Source organism: Zosterops lateralis (assembly GCF_965231275.1).
Source record: "Zosterops lateralis genome assembly, chromosome: 18".
Classification (NCBI taxonomy): domain Eukaryota; kingdom Metazoa; phylum Chordata; class Aves; order Passeriformes; family Zosteropidae; genus Zosterops; species Zosterops lateralis.
The window spans coordinates 9,858,379-9,877,206 of NC_139778.1; the positions used below are offsets into that span (position 1 = coordinate 9,858,379).

The 18,828-nt window shown below is 46.0% G+C and overlaps 1 protein-coding gene across 2 annotated transcripts in view; it reads right to left on the reverse strand.

The window, feature by feature from the left end:
* The window catches only part of ABCA5 (ATP binding cassette subfamily A member 5), a 41,375-nt gene that overhangs the window by 10,268 nt on the left and 12,279 nt on the right, over positions 1-18,828 (reverse strand). For both annotated transcript variants that reach the window (XM_083874573.1, XM_083874574.1), the window contains exons 7-27: positions 18,161-18,390; positions 16,946-17,087; positions 15,215-15,403; positions 14,765-14,912; positions 13,631-13,799; positions 12,289-12,347; positions 11,765-11,875; positions 11,298-11,473; positions 10,796-10,915; positions 9,901-10,039; positions 9,712-9,802; positions 8,738-8,877; positions 7,178-7,297; positions 5,181-5,382; positions 4,744-4,913; positions 3,976-4,109; positions 3,022-3,159; positions 2,284-2,397; positions 1,610-1,780; positions 508-621; positions 118-255 (exon numbers count right to left, since the gene is read on the reverse strand). In XM_083874573.1, the coding sequence (XP_083730699.1) occupies positions 118-255; positions 508-621; positions 1,610-1,780; positions 2,284-2,397; positions 3,022-3,159; positions 3,976-4,109; positions 4,744-4,913; positions 5,181-5,382; positions 7,178-7,297; positions 8,738-8,877; positions 9,712-9,802; positions 9,901-10,039; positions 10,796-10,915; positions 11,298-11,473; positions 11,765-11,875; positions 12,289-12,347; positions 13,631-13,799; positions 14,765-14,912; positions 15,215-15,403; positions 16,946-17,087; positions 18,161-18,390 (3,015 nt within the window). The remainder of the gene's footprint in view (positions 1-117; positions 256-507; positions 622-1,609; positions 1,781-2,283; positions 2,398-3,021; positions 3,160-3,975; positions 4,110-4,743; positions 4,914-5,180; positions 5,383-7,177; positions 7,298-8,737; positions 8,878-9,711; positions 9,803-9,900; positions 10,040-10,795; positions 10,916-11,297; positions 11,474-11,764; positions 11,876-12,288; positions 12,348-13,630; positions 13,800-14,764; positions 14,913-15,214; positions 15,404-16,945; positions 17,088-18,160; positions 18,391-18,828) is intronic.

Here is an 18,828-nt window from a genome sequence, read left to right on the forward strand (position 1 = left end):
AACCACTTGGCATCAAAGGAAAAACAGTGATTTTTCCCCCAGAGGACACACTGAAGACACCCACCCAAGGCCAGCCACCTCCAAGGGCTCTGGAAAGGACCCCTGGAGTCCCCTCACCTTTATAAAACAAATGAGGCAGCCAATGAGGGGATAAATAGGGATGAAGATGGAGAAGATGTAATGCAGGACGGTGGTCACCAGGTAATGGTCCAAGAAAAAGGACACTTCAGTGACAACTGTGCACAGCAAGGCTGTCTGTACCAAAGGAAAAAGGGGAAAAAAAGTTCATTTTAGTCCACTTCAGACTCTCTGAGCATAAGTTAGTTTATTTAAGGCAGTTTTTCTTAAAGCTTTTATCGCTCAGGGTGTGGCAGTGAGTGGGACATTGGTGAAAGTTTCCCATTTCCTGTGCATTAGGGAACATATAGGTCAACAAAATAATTGAGATTTTTTTTTTGGAGATCACCAATCTTCCAGCTTATCTCAGCTCCAGGCCAAGTCACTCACCACTGAAAATATAAATGACCAAAATTCCTTTGTGTTCTGGACTTTTCTGAAGGTGAAGGAGACCACGTAGGTGAAGAGCACGACTGAGGGGACGTAACCAATCAAGCAGAAAATCTGCAGGGACAGGAAAAACCTCTCAGGAAAATGTGCAGCAGGAATTTTTCTTTTTTTTTTTTTTTTTTCCATAAGGATCAGCTGGAATTACCTCAGTGTGATACAGAACTCTGGATTCATCTTTGTCACTTTATTTGATGTGTTTTGGTGCATAGAGAATGTATTATTAAAGACACAAATTAAAGAATGTGTGGAGAGGCAAAAACTCCCTCCCCTTTCAGTTTTCTTTAATTTTTTTTCCTTTTTTTTTCTTACACAGGCTCCCATAAATGCTGACCTCAAGGCTCTGGCATATACTAAGAATTCCACCACAGCATTTTTTACAGAAATTCAAACAAAGGTTACAAAACCAGCCCTGCATCATCCCAAACCTGCTTAACCCTGGAAAAGCAGCTGGGAAAAGCTGATTCCCCTCAATCCCAGCCAGGATCACAGGGAAAGCCTCTCTGAATATCAAAGACACGAAGCCTTGTGCTCTCCTCCCTTCAATCCCACCTGCAGCTCCCTGCAGGAGTGGACTCTGCTCAAAGTCACCGTGCCCTTGTCACCAGCAGCACAGGAGCAAACAGAGCAATTACCAATCACAGAGCACAAAGGAGGCTGCAGGAAGAAAGGAGAATTCCCTTGGAAAATCCAAATCTGCTTTAAGAATTGACAAGGCTGGAAAAGAGCTTTGAGATTGAGTCCAGCCTGTGACCATGCAGACCAAGGGCCATTCCTTAAATAATTCCACAGACAGAGACTCCAGCACCTCCCTGGACAGCTCCTTCAGTCCCAACCACCTTTTCTGTGAAGAAATTCTTCCTGTGCCCAACCTAAACCTCCCCTGGTGCTGCTTGAATGAAACTCCCAACTTGGAGCCATTTTCTCCATGAAAAACATTCTGTCTTTGTGCCATGGGGAAAAAACCCCAGCTGAATCAAGTAAGGAAAAGAAAAGGCTTGTAGGAAAGAAGGTAACTCTGCTCTCATCCCCAGCCCAGACTCACCACAGCCAGGAACTTGCCCACGTAGAAATAAACTCCGTAGTGGAAGGCGAAGAGGCTGCCGATCATCAGGATGAGGATGAAGAAGAACAGAGGCAGATCCACCACAGCCTGGCCAGTCCAGTAAGCTGAGGGATAGAGCCCTGCAATCTTCAGCTGCGTGTAAGCCTTGATCTGCAGCAGGGGGAGAGGACACAGAGTTAATCACCCATTAATGAAAATGAACATTGTACGAATCCCCCCCTGTGTTATCGCCAAGCTCAGCTTTGCACAGAAAAGCTTCTCCCAAATCTGCTCCACCCCAGTGCACTATCTCCAAAAAAACATCAAACAACTCCATCCAAACCCTGTTCCTGCCACCCATTCCCAATTAACCCAATTAAGTGGTTTTCCTTGGAATATCACAGAATCACAGAATGGTTTAGGTTGGAAAAGACCTCAAAGCCCATCTCATTCCACCCACTGTTGCTCCAAGCCCCAATGTCCATCCTGGCCTTGGACACTGCCAGGGATCCAGGGGCAGCCACAGCTTCTCTGGGAATTCCATCCCAGCCCCATCCCACCCTCCAGGGAGGAATTTCTTCCCCAATGCCACCCATGGCATTGTTTTACACCCCTCAAATCCCAGGGTTTGTAACTCCCTGTGCAGCTCTGCAGGGACACCTGGGCGCTGTCACCTTGTGGTTTTCCGCGTTGTCCATGGCGAAGTAGGGCGGCATCCCCGTGATGATGATCCCCAGCAGCACGGCCTCAAAATAGATCTCCAGCCTGAAAATGGTGTCTGGAAGGTCCTGGCATAGAAATCAGATTTGTTCAGTGACAAAATGTGACCAAAAATAGGCTTCATTAGGAGTTGGAACACGGCTGTGAATGGTAAAATAAAGAGTCTGTGGATGGCAAGATCACTTGAGCTGCAGCAGGAAGGAAAACACCTGTGGAAGTTTTGGGAGTGTTTATATGAGGAATAAATAATAACTGAAGAACTTTCAGAGAATTTATCTCCTGCAGCAGGTCCTCCTCTCTCCTCTCCAGCTCTGCACAGACCAAGAAGTGCAGGCAACCTCCAACAAACCCATAATGAATTAATTCCCAGCACCATGGAATGGTTTGGGTTGGAAAGAACTGTTTGGATCACCCCATTCCAACCCCCAACTCCTTCCACTAGACTGGGCTGCTCCAAGCCCCACCCAACCTTTCACTCCTGACACAACATCCTCTTCCCCAGCCCCTTTTTTCCTCCCCTTCCACAACCTGCAGAGCAAAATGTCAGGACATTTTCACACCCTTTTAAACCCTGCACAGTCCCAACCAGCTTTTCCCTTGGTTTGTGAGGTGTTTCTGCACTCCCCCTCCCATCCAGGGATGCTTTGGCCTCTCCCCAGTGTTCCAGGGTGATTTTTTTGGGAGGTGCTCACCTGAATCAAGGGGTTGCTCCAGATCTGGATGGTCTCAGTCACATTCAGACTGCCCAGCAGGAGGTTGCTGACAATATTCATCAGAACTGGCAGAGAATGCACCATGGTCCTGTTGAATACGATGTTGAAAACATAATTCTAGGAAGGAAAAAAGACGCGCTGCATTAATCCTTCTGCCCTGAGAGGGCTCTCCTTAATTAAACCTGAATTTGGAGATAAATCTTTGCATAATTAAGTGCTCTGCAGGAGGCTCTGGGCTGCTCAGGGTGCTCATCACACACAGCCCTGCTCTCAGAGCAGAAATTCTTGGGAATAAACTCCCAGCATGTTTCAGGGAGCAGCGAGGCTCTGACAAATGGCACTCCAGACAATTACAGCCTGGGAAACAAAACACACAAAGGAGCTGCTCTGGGGTGATGCTGCTAATGGATTTAAAACCAGACAGGCAAAGATGTGCAGGGGCTGCACTGTCACACTGATGGCAGCAGTGGCAGGGAATAAAAATGGGAACAAGAGCCAGAGCTGGCACACTGTGAAGCAGTTCCCTTGCTGGGGATTAAATATGATCCCAAAGTTCAGACCTCCCTGTCACTGTGAACACAAGAAACTGATTTTTCTTTACACATGAGAGCACCATGGAATTATCCTTCTGTCAAACTGTAATTCAAGTACAAATAAAAAAAAAAATCATTAAAAATTGTCCTGTGATGGAGAACGTTTCCCCTGACTTTTTGTGCCCTTGTGGGGAAGAAAAGGGGATGGAAGTTTGACTGGCTTACTGTAATTATAATTATGGAAGAACATTTATTTTGCTGAGATTCTCACTCTGTCTTCTTTGCAGACTCTTGAATAAACAGCATTATATTTGATATTATTTGATTCCAATGAGTCCAGAGCAAGAAGAATTTCACAAGGCAGCCCCAGCAGCTGCTCCTTGGGCAGAGTGTGCCTTACCTGCCCGGACTCGAGGGCAAACACGTTCAGAGCTGCACTGTGAGGGGCCACTGAGACATAATCACTGTCATTGAACAGCTCCCAGAGGATGTTCATGCTCCCCAGGGAGTGCACAATGTCACTGAGATCCGTGTCTGGGGACAGAAAACAACATGGAATCATTTCAGCTGGAGGAGAACTTCAGGATCATCAAATCCAGCCACTCCCCACCCCCCTAAGGCATGTCCCTGAGTGCCACATCTCCCTGTCTTTTAAATCCCTCCTCATCACCAGCCTGGAGCATTTCACACAAAATTATCCATGCACAGCTCCAACAGGTGCTGGTCTTCAAGCTCTGTGCCCTGTCCAGCATCTCCTGCCTGGTTAACCTGGCCTTAAACAGCTGGAAATTCCTATATATATATATATATATATATATATGTATTTTTATAGATATAAAATACAGGTGTTTTGACTGCCTGAGTTCCTGCTGGGCACTTTTAAAACACCCTCAGCTGAAACAAAAAGGAATTTTCCCAGATGTTTTTACAGCAGGGTTTTAATGTTGATTTATCTCAATGTTTTCTGGCCATTTCTTTCCGCTGAATCATCTTCTGACACAGCAAGAACGAGATCATGGGGATGGGAGGAGGATCCCCAAACCAAACCCCACGGCACAAACTGACAGTTTACCACCCCTGGGCACCTGGAAACTCTTCAGGTTAATTCCAGGGAAAAAAATTTATTCCCAACCCCTGGGAGAAGTGGAGACAGGAGGTGCTGCCCCACCTGTGGAGTTCTGCAGCAGGAGCCGACTCCTGTACTTGTGGTAGTTCTCCCCAGGCTTCAGCAGGTACAAATCTGGGGAGAGTCTGATGGCAGCTACAGCGTTTTTGATGATGTGGTGTATGAAAAACAACAGAATCTGAACCACGAGGAAAATGAGGAAAAGCAGCAACCTGAAAGAAATAAAAAAAGTTTGGGGGTTATTGCAATTCAGTGAAAGGCAGCCCAGGTTTATGTGCATGGTGTTAAAAAAAAACCAAACAAACTATCTCCCTCACTCCACAAAAAAAAAAAAATTATTAACAGAAATTATAGTTCCACTGTAAGAAATTGCTTTTAAATGTAACTATATGGAAAAATGCAGGACAGGATGAGCTTTCCCTCGTGTCATTCAGGAAGGTTTGGGCACTCACACAGAAAGGAGAAGCCCCAGTACTCACATAACTCTGATACATTTGTTCTCCCGTTTCAGGCTGAGGAAATGCACTTTGGCTATGGTGGAAACCTGCTTCTTCCACAGGGCTGAGCTGCTCAAGGCTGGGGCCTTGGCCTCTGAGAGCATCAGCAGGCTCTGCTCCATGTCATCCAGGGACTTGGTGTCCCCCTCCTCCTGCGCCTGCTGCGAGTGGAACACGCTGTAATCTGAAACAGGGCAGGGAAACCCAGGGCTTGGTGCTCTGACAGAGCTGGGGGGAAATGGGACAGGAGGTGGAGCCAGGGGCTCCTTGGTGCTCCTGTTGTAGAAGTCACTTCATCCCAATTCCCATCCCATTCCCATCCCAATCCCCATCACCATCTCATCCCACCCCCATCCCATTATCCCATCCTAACCCATTATTCCATTCCATCCCCATCCCATCGATCCCATTCCCATCCCAATCCCAACCCCATCCCATTATCCCATCCCAACCCATTATCCCATCCCAATCTAAATCCCATAGATCCCATCCCATTATCCCATCCCCATCCCAATCCAAATCCCATCATCCCATCCCATCCCATTATCCCATCCCAATCCCAACCCCATCCCCATCCCAATCCAAATCCAATGGATCCCATCCCATACCATTATCCCATCCCAATCCAAATCCCAATATCATGGATCTCATCCCATCCCACCCCCATCCCAATCCAAATCCCATGGATCCCATCCCATCCCATTATCCCATCCCAATCCCAATATCGTGAATCCCATCCCAATCCCAATATCGTGAATCCCGTCCCAATCCCAACCCCATCCCATCCCATCCCCATCTCCATCCCATTATCCCATCCCAATTCCAATCCCAATCCAAATCCCATGGATCCCACCCCATTATCTCAGCCCCATCCCATCCCAATATCATGGATCCCATCCCATCCCATCCCATCCCCATCCCAATCCCCCAGTTTAACCCCAAGGTCAGTGACACGGATCCAGCCCAGCCCCACACACACACAGCAGACACTCAAAGCTGAGACAGCAGAAATGAAGGAGCATTTCCCTGGGACATCCTGGTGTGTTTTAACTCACAGAATCAACTAAGGCTGGAAAAGCCCTTTGGGATCACTGAGCCCAGCCTGTGACCAAGCAGACCACGGCACCAGGGGCCACATCCAGCCCTCAAACAGCTCCAGGGACAGAGCCCAGCACCTCCCTGGGCACCCCCATCCACTCCCAACCACCCTTGGGATCTGAGGATTCAAAATTTTGCCACCAAAAGGTGCAGATTGACCCCTTGGCTTGTGTGTGGACCTGTATTACCCAGCACCTGCACATCCAGCTGTTAAACCCTCTCTAACCCACCCAGAAACTGTGCACCAGGGCAGTCAGTCTAATTAGGGAGCAATTTGCATGACAGTGTGCCACATATACACTACAGAGTCCATATATTTACTCCTACTAATAATTCTGGACCACACAGAAAGCTCTAGAAGAGTTAAAACAGCTCAAAGCATTCAAAATTGACATAAAAGAAAACCAACTGACTCATTCTGTTGTAATATTAAGCAATCCCAACTTTTCATTTGGACTGAAAGTTAATTTAAAGTGAGACAAGCTGAGCTGTCTCAGCCCTAAGTGCAGCTACTGTTCACACAGAGGGCAGAAAATTAATTTTATCTTGCTCATTTATAACTTCTTGAAAGCGAGCTGCATTAGGAGAATAAAGGACATTTTAAAAGGCAAGTAAACTGTAAAGCCAAGCAGTCAGATGTCAGCTCGCTGGATGAAAAATTAATAAGTAAAGAGCTTTTTCTGGATGTTCCCAGAATCATTCCCTGCCTTCTCCTGGTTTCCAGGCTGAATATTTCCAACTGGAATGTTGTGAGGACCTAAGGATCCCCTGTGAGGGAGGTTTTTCTGGTTCCCTCCTCCTGGCAGTGACAATTCCACAGGAACTGAGACCAGCCCAGAGCTGAGGGAGCCAAGGGCACAGCTCTGCTCCTTCCTTCCCACCTGCTTGATCAATCTCTGCCTCCACCTCCAGCTTCAGGTAAACGTCCTCCAGCGTGGTCATGGACACCCCGTAGGTGATGACCCCCAGGTGGGAATGGGTGTCCAGGTCAGAGAACAAACCTAGGGACAGAGGCAGCTCTGAAACTCTGCTCCAGCCCCTGCCAAGAACATTTCAGGCTCATCACACACATCCCTGAGCCCTCCTGCTTGCTGGGAAAACACAGGACATGGGAATAGCAAATAAATCACAGGTTGAGGTTTGAGAACCAAGGTGGGATAAGCTCCTTTCAGCATTAATTTTCAGTCTCTGTGGTGAGGAAATGTGGTTTTGTTGAAGTCGTGGTACTTCTAAAAACTGGCTCAGCATCCTGAAGCTTCTGAGCTCAAAGTTTCCTCAGGGCAGGTTCAAGGTGAGCTCCCTCTCCTGGAAAAATCACAGCCAGCACAGCTCATCCTACCTAAATCCCTGCTCGCAAATAAAACCACTGAGTCATTTTATATCTATAAAAAGACATGTTTTTATACTTATTTAAAGGAATTCCCAGATGTTTAAGGTCAGGCAGGAGATGCTGGACAGGACACAGAGTTTGAAGACCAACATGAGGTTCAGAGTGGGAGAACTCAACAGCACCTTGGGGTGAAAAATGTTACTGGGTTTTCATCAATCCTATGAAATAAGGACTTTAAAAAAAATAAAAAATAGGAGCTTCAGAGCCAAGGTGAGGCTGAAAGGAAATTCAAATGCATAAAATGAGAGGAGCATTTGGATATCTGACAATGCTCCTCAACCCTCCACAATTTCTCCTGTCCCAGCTGATTGACAAGGTGTGTCCCCAACCTCAGCTTCTCCCTAAAATAATTCGGGGGAATTGATTCAGCCCCAGCCTGTTTGCAGGAGTGCACCCAGTGGCAAAGCTCATAAACCATTAACTCCAACAAAACAGGAGAAAAAAACCCAACATTTATGGAATATCAGCTGCCTGTTCCCATCAATATTGATCCTCCCTTGGCTTCCCACAGGGTGCAAAGGACTCAGGGTTTTTCCCATTTTATTTCTGGGAGGCAAGCAAACACTGCTCAGATAATTGCTGCCATCTAGCGAAATCCTCCTCCCCTCTGCTCCCTCTCTCCACGGAGTTTCAAGGCAGTAACACTGCTCTTTGCAGTTCACAACAAGAGTTTGTACGGTTTTTGTAGGATTTTTGCAGGATTTTTGCAGGATTTTGGACTTTCCTGCTTCCTGCTGCAGGCCAGCCCAGCTCTTTGGAACACTTTGCAAGAGGAAGGTGATTCTGCAGGACCAGGGGATGCTCAGGTGGAGGAGTCTCCTCACCACACAGGGATTTGCTGTTGGGTACCCACAACCCTCACACCTCACTGGAAAAGGTGACAAAACCCTCGCTGACCTGAAAAAACCCTCCCCACCAGCCAAATAATAATAAATATAAAACCACAAAGGCACAACTGACATTTTACCACCAACATCAGGCTAAAGCCACGCTAAATAAACATCCCCTGCTGCAGCCACTGATCCCTGTGATACAAAAACCCCACCAATACCTGCAAACTTGTCCATGTCCTTGAGAGGGAGGGTGTAGACGAGCTGCTCGTCGTTCTCCTGGATCAGGCTGGCTGCAGGGATGTGCTGCCTGATCAGGGAGGTGGTGGCCTCTGTGTTGCAGTAGGCATCGATGTGCATGCTGCAAACACACAGCAGGGACTGGGGGTCAAAGCCTGACTGCACCAGCACAGCCCCAAACATTCCCCTGGACCATTCCAGGGGATATAAAAAGATCTTTTGGAGGGGTGATTTCTTGGAGATTTGTCTTGGGTTGCAATGCAGGATGTCCTCAGCAGTGTATGTTCTACTATCAGCTGTTGAAACCATTTAGGGAGGTGTTTTTTTAATCCCTTCCATTCCCCATCCTCCCCCCAGGGGATCTCTGCTGTCCATGGCCCATCCAGGCTCACTGCAGGGCTGATCCAATTCCATCATCCCATGGGGAGATGCTCCACCCAGGGGGAGGAGCCCAGCATTCCCACCTGGATCAAACCTGGCATTGAGAACAGCAGCACAGCCTGTTTGGATTCCCAGAGGGAGAGCAGACCCAGCTCAGCACCACTGGACCTTCTACAGGATCATCTCTGCTCCACCAGAACCACATCTGGCACTGCAGGAGGGCTGGGCTGGGCTGACACCAACACCCTGAACCAACAGGGGGTCAGGTTGTGTTCTGACTCTGGCAGCGTTTTCTTTTTGTTTGTTTGCTTTTTTGTACTACTGCATTTTTATTTTTAATATTCCTAGTAAAGAACTGTTATTCCTATTCCCATATCTTTGCCTGACAGCCCCTAAATTTCAAAATTATAATAATTTGTAGGGAGGGGGTTTGCATTCTCCATTCCAAGGGAAGCTCCAGCTTTCCCCTGGCAGACACCTGTCTTTCCAAACCAAGACAAGATCCCAACAGAGAGCAGTAAAAAAAGAGATGCCTGATGGCACCCAGGAGGTACAAAACAGAGCAGGGAATTACCTCAGGCGGTAGCCAATGCCCCACTTGCTCTTGAGGAAAAGGGAAGAGCCGAGACATTTCAGCATCCCCTGGGAAATCACAGCTTTACGATCTGGAAAGGAAAGTGAGGAAGCAGGAAATGGACATTTTCCTCCCAAACCCCACTCTGGATTCCACACAGATGGCACCCCAGGGGGCAGCAGGGCTCACCAGCCAGGATGTCAGCCTCGTCCATGAAGTGTGTGCTGAACACAGTGACACGGTTGGCTTTCCTGTTCCTCAGCAGGTTCCAGACGATGTGCCTGGAGCAGGGATCCATCCCCGCCGTGGGCTCGTCCAGCAGCAACACCTGGGGGCAAAATGAGAGTTTTCCAAAGCCACAACCTCACTGTTCCCTCCCCAGCACACCCAGAAGGGTTTGTTAAAAACCTGCCAGTTATTCCTCTAAAATAAGAAACATCCCGGACTGACAAGGCAGCTTTTGTCACTGTGCTGTGAATAAATCCATCCCCTGTTGTGACAAATGGAAAGATCCTATAATGAATTAATGCCAGGACCTGTTTCACTCTGATCCCAACAGAGTTATGTAGCGGGATCACAGCTCAGCCATGGATTCACTTTCTGCTGAGGGCTGGTTAAATGCTCACACCTGCTTTTAAAACCCCCAGGAAACTGTCACACACATCATTTTTAACCACAGATCTCAAAGCAGTCCCCGTCCTCACAGGGCAGAAATTCCAGAGCTGTGACACAAAAGGGCTCTCTGGCTCTGTTCCTGCTCCCAGCTCCTGCATGGCTTTGGAAGGAAAGCATCCAACAATTTCACTGCTGGGGGATAAATGCTACCTGCCAGAAATTACACACAAAACTTGCCACAGTTATTTTATTTGCCAAAGAGATCAAACCCAAAGCTGCTGCTGTTACCTGAGTCTCAAGCACAAAAGCTGAGAGATTTAAATTATTGTAATTAAACCATAAAAGAAAGAAAAAAAAAAGGCTCAAAGGAACAATTTCTGCATTTTGCACATTAGTTGGTTTTGACAAGAGCAACCAAGCCTTCCATGGATCAGCAAGACCAAGCTGAGAATAATTCCATCCCTCTCACCTTGGGGTTCCCAAGAACAGCAACTCCCACTGACAGCCTCCTCTTCTGCCCCCCACTCAACTTTTTGGCTTGGTTGTCCCTGATGGGCTGCATCTCCAAATCCAGCAACACCTTCTGCACCTTGAAAACGCAAAGAACACATTTGTTGTTTTAAAAAAAACCCTATAAATTTTTTCAAACCAGATTGCTAACAATTAACATTCAAATTAACTGCTGCTTGTTCCCACTGTGTTCTGTACCCAAACTGCACAACCTACACACAAAGTTTACTGGTGCCTATAATTGGACCTAAATGCAGAGATTTGAAGCATTTCATGGGCATTTTAATCTCAGGAAAAAAATTGAAAGTTTATTTTTGTCTAAATATCTGCCTGGACGTCTTTGCCCATTGTACCACAAAGCAAAATATTCCCTGCAAAAGGAAAAGAAACCTTGCAACGGTATATAGATTTATGGGTTAAAAATGTACATGCCAGACAACACCTGTGCCCAGATGAGTTACCTCCTGTATCAGATCGTTCTGGGGGATGCCCTTGATGGCAGCAAAGATGGAGAGGTTCTCCTCCACAGTCAGGATGTCGAAGTGGATGTCGGACTGGGGGCACACGCCCGCGATCTGCCGCACCTCCAGCATCTCGTCGATCTCCGACACTCTGTGCCCGTACACTGAGACAAACCCTGAAAGAAATTAACACAAAGTCATGGAATGGTTTGGGTTGGAGTTGGCCTTAAAGCTCATCTCATTCCAAACCTCTTGTCACAGGCTGGAAACTCTTCAGTGAAAGGAGAGCAGTGAGATCAACGCTCTCTCTTCAATCAGCAGAGAGAATTTTACAGCCCTGCGTGGACTGGAATTACAACTGGGCTCTCTCAGGCTCCATCCAAAGAAATTTTGGTGCACCCTGGGATAACCACCAAGGTCATCAGGCCTGGCTTTGAGGCAGGGCCCCCCCAGGACCCTGCACTCACCATCAGTGGGAGGGCACAGCCCGCAGAGGATGTTCATCAGCGTCGTCTTTCCGGTGCCGCTGTGGCCCAGCAGTGCCGTGATCTGCCCCTCGTAGATGTCAAAGGACAAATCTGCTCCCAGGGCACGGAGAGAGGAGTGTCAGGGTGGGATCCTGGCTCCCCCAGCCACCTCCTGCCCCAGGATCAACCCCAGTGTTCACATGTGGGGCTGTATTCACACCCCATGGCTGGGCTGGGATGGTCCCACACCCACATTTCAAAGGGAAAGGAGGTGACAACATCAGGGAGGTGACATCACTTGGGGGTGATGCCAGCAGGCTTCCCTTAGGGATGAAGGGCTCATTTTTGGGGTGCTGGCTCAGACACCAGACACACACAAGCACATCTGGCATTCGTGCTCCAGGGCCCCCACCCCTCCAAAAGAAACCCAACCTAGCCTGAGCTGAAACACAAAAGATCACTCAGCAACTCAGCTGCTGCTCCTCTGCACCCCAGGAGCAGCTCAAAAGCTGAAATGTTCTTACTTCTGAGAGCCTCCACGGTTTCCCCCTTTTTCCTGAACGTTTTCTGAACACAGCTGATCCTGAAAGAAGACACGTCATGGCATAAAATATTTCAGCACCTTTATGTGGCATTTTGAGTCATCAATACCCAGCAAAAATCACAACAAGCCAACCAGACTGAAGTGGCACCAGACGCGTTAAAAACCCATGGAGGGAAGTCAAGAGACAGGAAAGATTCTCCCAAAACTTTGCCTCACTGGAGGTTTCCCAAGTGAGGAAAGGGAACAGCTGCTCCCCAGCAGCTGCACAACACAACAGAAAACCCCACAGACATGACATGGCAAAGAGGTGCTGGCAGAATGTGATTCCAGAGATGTGATTCCTGACAGCTATTGAGCAAAATCAGGTTAAAAAAAGCTGGGTTTTTTCTTTTCAAGAGAGGAAAACCCCTTCCTTCCATCCCTGTTGTTTTTCCAAATGAATTTAGTGCCTTATCTGGAGGATGAGGATGGTGAGAGGATTATGAAGGGTGAGTGGATTATGGAGGGAGAGTAATGAGGAAGGGAATGAGTATGGAAAAAGATAAAATTTGCACATGGAAAGATGATAAGAGTGTGTGAAAATGCTGGAGCTGGTGGAGGGGTGATGTGGAAAGAGTCCTGTGGACGAATAATGCAAAACTATGATGTTCTCATGGGAAGATCAGGATTAAACTGGACTCCTGACCCTGTGGCAGATGCCCAAACAGACATGGGTGGTGGGGACAACACAAAACTCCTGCTGGTCACTAAACTCAAATATCTGAGATTAGTGAAGCCAACCAGGAGGGAAGATTCAGAATTCCCCATCTCTCACCACTGGAAAATGATGGAAACAAGGGCTAGAAGGAGGACACCAGAAACAACAGCTCAGAAACCCCAAAAAGCACAGGACAGCAAGAAAAGAGGTGACACAAAGCACCACCCACTGGACCCTTCTACAGGATCATCTCTGCTCCAACAGAACCACATCTGGCACTGCAGGAGGGCTGGACTGGACTGACATCAACAGGGTGTCAGGTCGTGTTCTGACTCTGTCAGTGGGTTTTTTGGTACTACTGCATTTTTATTTTAATTTTCCTAGTAAAGAACTGTCATTCTTATTCCTATATCTTTGCCTGAGGGCCCCTAAATTTCAAAATTATAATAATTAGGAGGGAGGGAGTTTAAGTCCTCCATTCCAAGGGAGATTCCAAACCAAGCCAGGAGGGCTCTTTGCAATCCACGAGCAGTGGAGAGCCAAGGCTGGTTTTCCAACTGGAATTCCCCACTGGAATTCCAGGTGAGCTGCTCCCCACCAGGGCAGGGCAGGGCAGGGGCTGTACCTGATGGCTTCCTTGCCCTGGAACTCTGAAGGCACAGGCTCCACGATCTCACTGAAGCTCAGGCTGCCATTGACACTGCTCTCATACAGCTCCTTGTAGTTCTTCCTGTGCTTTGACCAAAACGAGGGTTTGATGAAGAAAAAGGGCGCACGGCGCAGGCCAAACTCCCCTGGGGGGAACAGCACAAAACAACAAAAGGCAATTCCTGAGCAGCCACCACAAATATTCCTCAGCTTTGGGCTTTCAGCTCCCGATCTTTTCAGCTTTCTGATGTTTATTTTTTTGTACTGGAGTGTCTCATGGACTTTTAACTAAACTAAGAGTGATGTTTTGAGAACTGCGTACTCCTCTTTGGAGGAAGGACAATTGATGGATTTCTGGGTTGACCAGTGGAGTCAGAGAGGTGTCAACTTCATTGCCCAATCCCTCATCAAACTCCAAAAACTGTAAATACTGAAGTTGAAATAATAAAGCTCTTTTTTTCTGCTCTTACAACCTGATTGTCCAAGTGTAGTTGTTTTGTGTCTGTCTGGTGACAGCCAGCCCACTCCTGCTCCTGAGGAATTCCATCAGCCAAATTTCCATTTAAGCCACGACTTCCCCATCCCTACTGCTGGCAGGCTTCACCTTTCCGAAGTATTTAAATAAATTTAAAATAAATTAACAATCTCCTCCTATTCCAGAGAATGAGCAGTGACCTGAATGTGGCAGAGAGAAAAGAGAGGGACTGGAGGTGAACAGAGCTTGGCCAGGCTTTCACCCCAAGATTAACAGTTTCATTCTGTGTTTCAGGTTAAACTATTTCTGCCACAGGGAGAGATGTGGAAGAGGCACAGCAGTCTTTGATTCCAACCCTCTCAGAGGGAATTGTGAAGGCTTGAGGTTGTGGTTAATTCAGAAAGGAAGTTTTTTCTCTAGAAAGAGGGGAAAATTAAGCTTTTTAAGGCCAGGCCAAAATCACTCCTCACACCTCACAGTTTAAACAAAATATGAATTATTTCAGCTGTAAAATTCTATATGAAAACAGCATCACCTCCTTTCTGCACAGGATTTAGGGGAGAGATGCCTCCAGCCTGGGGGGGCTCAGGGTTCCAGGATGAGCCTCCCACAGCCCAGTTTTTGTCAGGAACTCACCTGGGATCACCTGGTCAAGGTACACAGCCACGAGCAGGTAAAAGATGCTGTCCAGCACCAAGAGAATCAGAGAGATGCACAGAGGGTAAGGACCAGCGTTGATGTTTGCAAATATTGCCCCATCTTCATAATCCTCCAGATGCATCACCTGCAGGGAGGGAGGTCACACTCCATAAAAAAAGGCAAAACAGTGCAAAACTTGGCAAAAAAACCCTCAAAAATAATGAGAAAGTGACTGAGATCACAGTGGACACAAAGAATAACAGCTCTGGGGAATTTCAGAAATTATGTAATTCTCAGAATTATGGTGGATATTAAACTGTTATAAAAAAAAGCATTTTCCTCACCACCTCCAGGTTATTAAAAATAAAATATCTATTTAAAACCCCTCATCAAGGGCTGTTTATAAATGATCCTTGGCTGCTGCTGGAGGGGCAGGTGGGGATTTACCTGGGCAACCCCAATCAAGAAGCTGCACTGGCACAAAGGGCTGAGGATCCACACGAAGGATTTGGGGAAATCCTCCAGCAGGACGATGTTGAGGCCGACAAAGCCAAAAACCAGAGTGGCCAGGAACTCCACTATCCCCACGTGCTTGGACTTCTTGAACAGAGGGGTCAGCATCAGGGCAAAGAAAACCTGAGGGCAGAGGGGAAAAACAGATAGAAAGGTACTGTAGTAATAATAAAAATAATGATAATAATGATAATGATAATAATGATAATAATAATGATAATAATAATAATAAAAAAAATCAGGGGTAAAGAAAACCTGAGGGCAGAGGGGAAAAAATACAGGAAGGTACTGGAGTAATAATAATAATAATGATGATGATAATAATAACAATAATAATAATAATAATAAATCAGGGCTAAGAAAACCTGAGGGCAGAGGGAAAAAACAGATAGGAAGGTACTGGAAAAATAATAATAGTAATAGTAATAGTAATAATAATGATAATATTAATAAATCAGGGCAAAGAAAACCTGAGGGCAGAGGGAAAAAACCAGACAGGAATGTACTGGAGTAATAATAATAATAATAATAATAATAATAATAGTAAATAAATAATCAAGGCAAAGAAAACTTGAGGGCAGAGGGGAAAACAGATAGGAAGGTACTGGAGTAATATTAATATTATTATTAACAATAATAATAAAAAATCAGGGCAAAGAAAACCTGAGAGCAGAGGGGAAAATATACAGGAAGGTACTGGAGTAATAATAATAATGATGATGATGATAATAATAATAATAAATCAGGGCAAAGAAAACCTGAGGGCAGAGGGAAAAAATAAATGGGAAGATACTGCAGTAGTATCAGTAACAATAATAATAATAATAATAATGATAATGATAATAATAATGAAATTGTGTAGAAAAATTAAGGGAAAATACCACAGCTGCCTCTAGCAATCATATAATTTTCCTGGTACAGTCATTACAGTGTTCACCCACACAAAATAATGGAATCATTTTCAGCTGGGGAAGAATTTCAAGATTGAGTCCAACTGTTCCTCTCATGAACTCAGACCAGCAAGTGGATACATAAATATATTTATAATGTATTTTTTTAGAATTCTCTGGCACGTTATTAAGGGTTTAGCGTTAAACTCTGTAGTAACAGGAAATGTTTTGAAGAGGATTTGGACTGCAGAATGGTTCTGTGGAGGGTTTAGACCTCAAAACCTGCTGATTATAAACTCAGACATTTCAGGAGGGAAAAGCATTTTTCATAGTGATGGGTGACACCTGTACAACATCCCAAAAAACAAGAGGGAACCCAGGGAAGGGATGGGACAGCTCAGATTCCCAGATTCTGCTCAGAATCTCACATTCTGCTCAACCCCACAGAAACAACACCAGCCCCAAATATTTTGGCAGAAGGAACCAGAAGCAGGTGGGGAAGGGAATAAAAACCCCAAACCCTCAGGGATGGGGAAGGGAATAACCCCCAAACCCCCAGGGATGGGGAAGGGAATAACCCCCCCAAACCCCCAGGGATGGGGAAGGGAATAAACCCCCAAACCCCCAGGGATGGGGAAGGGAATAAACCCCCCAAACCCCCAGGGATGGGGAAGGGAATAAACCCCCAAACCCCCAGGGATGGGGAAGGGAATAAACCCCCAAACCCCCAGGGATGGGGTGGGATGTCTGCAGTCCCAGGGCCAGGAACACTCACTGAGGACACCCCATAGAGGAAGAAGAGCAGGAATATGACAAAGGCACTGCTCTGGGGGAAGAGGGACGAGGCCGTGGCGATCACTGACATCAGGATGGACATGACAAACATCAGGCTCACGTAGAGCAGCACCCAGGACAGCCTAGGGAGAAAAATGGGGGAAAAATCAGAAATATCAATGAATTCCCAGCCACACCAACAGCAAAACCACCACTCTTTAATGCACCCAAGTCCAAGCATGCAACAAAACCTAAATAAAAGGTTATAAAACAGGTTGTGGACATGCCTGGGGGTTTTCTCAGGACACAACAAGACCCTAAAGATGAACAATCAGGTGATTCACCATTAGTTTTTGCATAATTAATTCCCTGGTATAGGCAGAAGAGGGTAACAGAGGCGTAGCTTTCAATAATTCAAAGAATTCTGATTAAAATTTAACACGAGGTGCTGGGCAGGGTAATAAAACCCTGCCCTGTTGAAAAGCAGAGCTGTGAGTCTGGGAGTAACTCTGACCTCAGCAAACAGGGGTGGTTTGTGTCCAGGTAGCAAAAAAAATGACACATTTCCTCTGAAACAACTAAAAAATAAATCATTCCAACCACCCCAGGTGGTTTTTTCAGTGCAGATGTGAAAACCCTCCCAGAAAGGGCAAAGCAAAACCTGCTTTTACCCCCTCAGCTATCAATGGTTTCAAATTAACACATCATTTTGGAAGAAAAAAAAAAAAAGAAAATATTCTATTGCCCAGGCCAATTTTCATCTGGGTGAGGAAACAATTGAAAACCTGTTGCTGAGATTCCTCTGGCACATTAAAATTATAGAGTTGGATTCATTTAATTACATACCAGGCTGCAGGGTACCTGTTGAGCTTCTAGGAAAGGAGGCACTGAGCCAAAAATATTTAAAAACCTCCATAAAAAACCTGACACATGATGAGGTTTAATCCCTCTAAGTCTGGCGTGGCTTTACATGAATAAATGCAGCAGGATTAGTTATTGAAATATTCATATTTTCATGGTGCTGCCTCTCTGATTGTACAGAACATCTCAGTTTTTGGTTGTTTTTAGTTATAGACTGAATTAAAATTAAAGAACTGGAGGATGGGATAGAAGAGGTCAATAAAAATAATTTTTTAAATATTTCTTTACATGCATTTTATTTTTTAATTTTTTTTTCTCTTTTATCAGGAACAGGTCATAGCCAACACTCACATACCAGAAGGCAGTGTCGTGGAGCCCCAAAATCTTCAAGAATTCCTTCAGCTTCCTCTCCTTCTCTGCCACGATGTGAATTGCCAAATAATACCCAAAGGGGGAGAATGCAATCACCAGGTAAATTAAAATGATTGCACGAGGGAAATTATCGATTTCCACCACTGCAGCCTCTCCCATCACCACGGCTCTGGTGAGATCCAGCTGATGCCAAACAGAATGGTTTGTCTTCAGCTGCAAGGGAGAGAATCAAGAGTTATTTTGATATTTTTCCTCATTTTTTCAGCCTCATCCCAATCACTGTCCCCACTGGCCAAAAGGTTCCTGATCCCAAATCCCAGGCCAAAAGTAGGGACATTGGAAAACACCTGAATGACTGGAAAACACCTGAATTTCTGGGGATAAAATTAGGAAATGTTGGATTTGTGTCACTGAAAAAGATGGAATTTGCTGTCACCACGAGCAGGAGGAGGGGAGGGAAACTGGGGAAAACTGCTGAGCAATAGTGACACCAAAATAAGGTCAGTTCAGCAGTTCCTATTTGGAATGGAATTGTGGGGTGAGAATTTGTGCTCTTGGGATCACTGGGATGCAAATGGAGATAAAAATGCGCATGATCCAACCCTACAGGACTGGAGAAATCATGGATGAAAACGCTCCCCCTTCTGATCA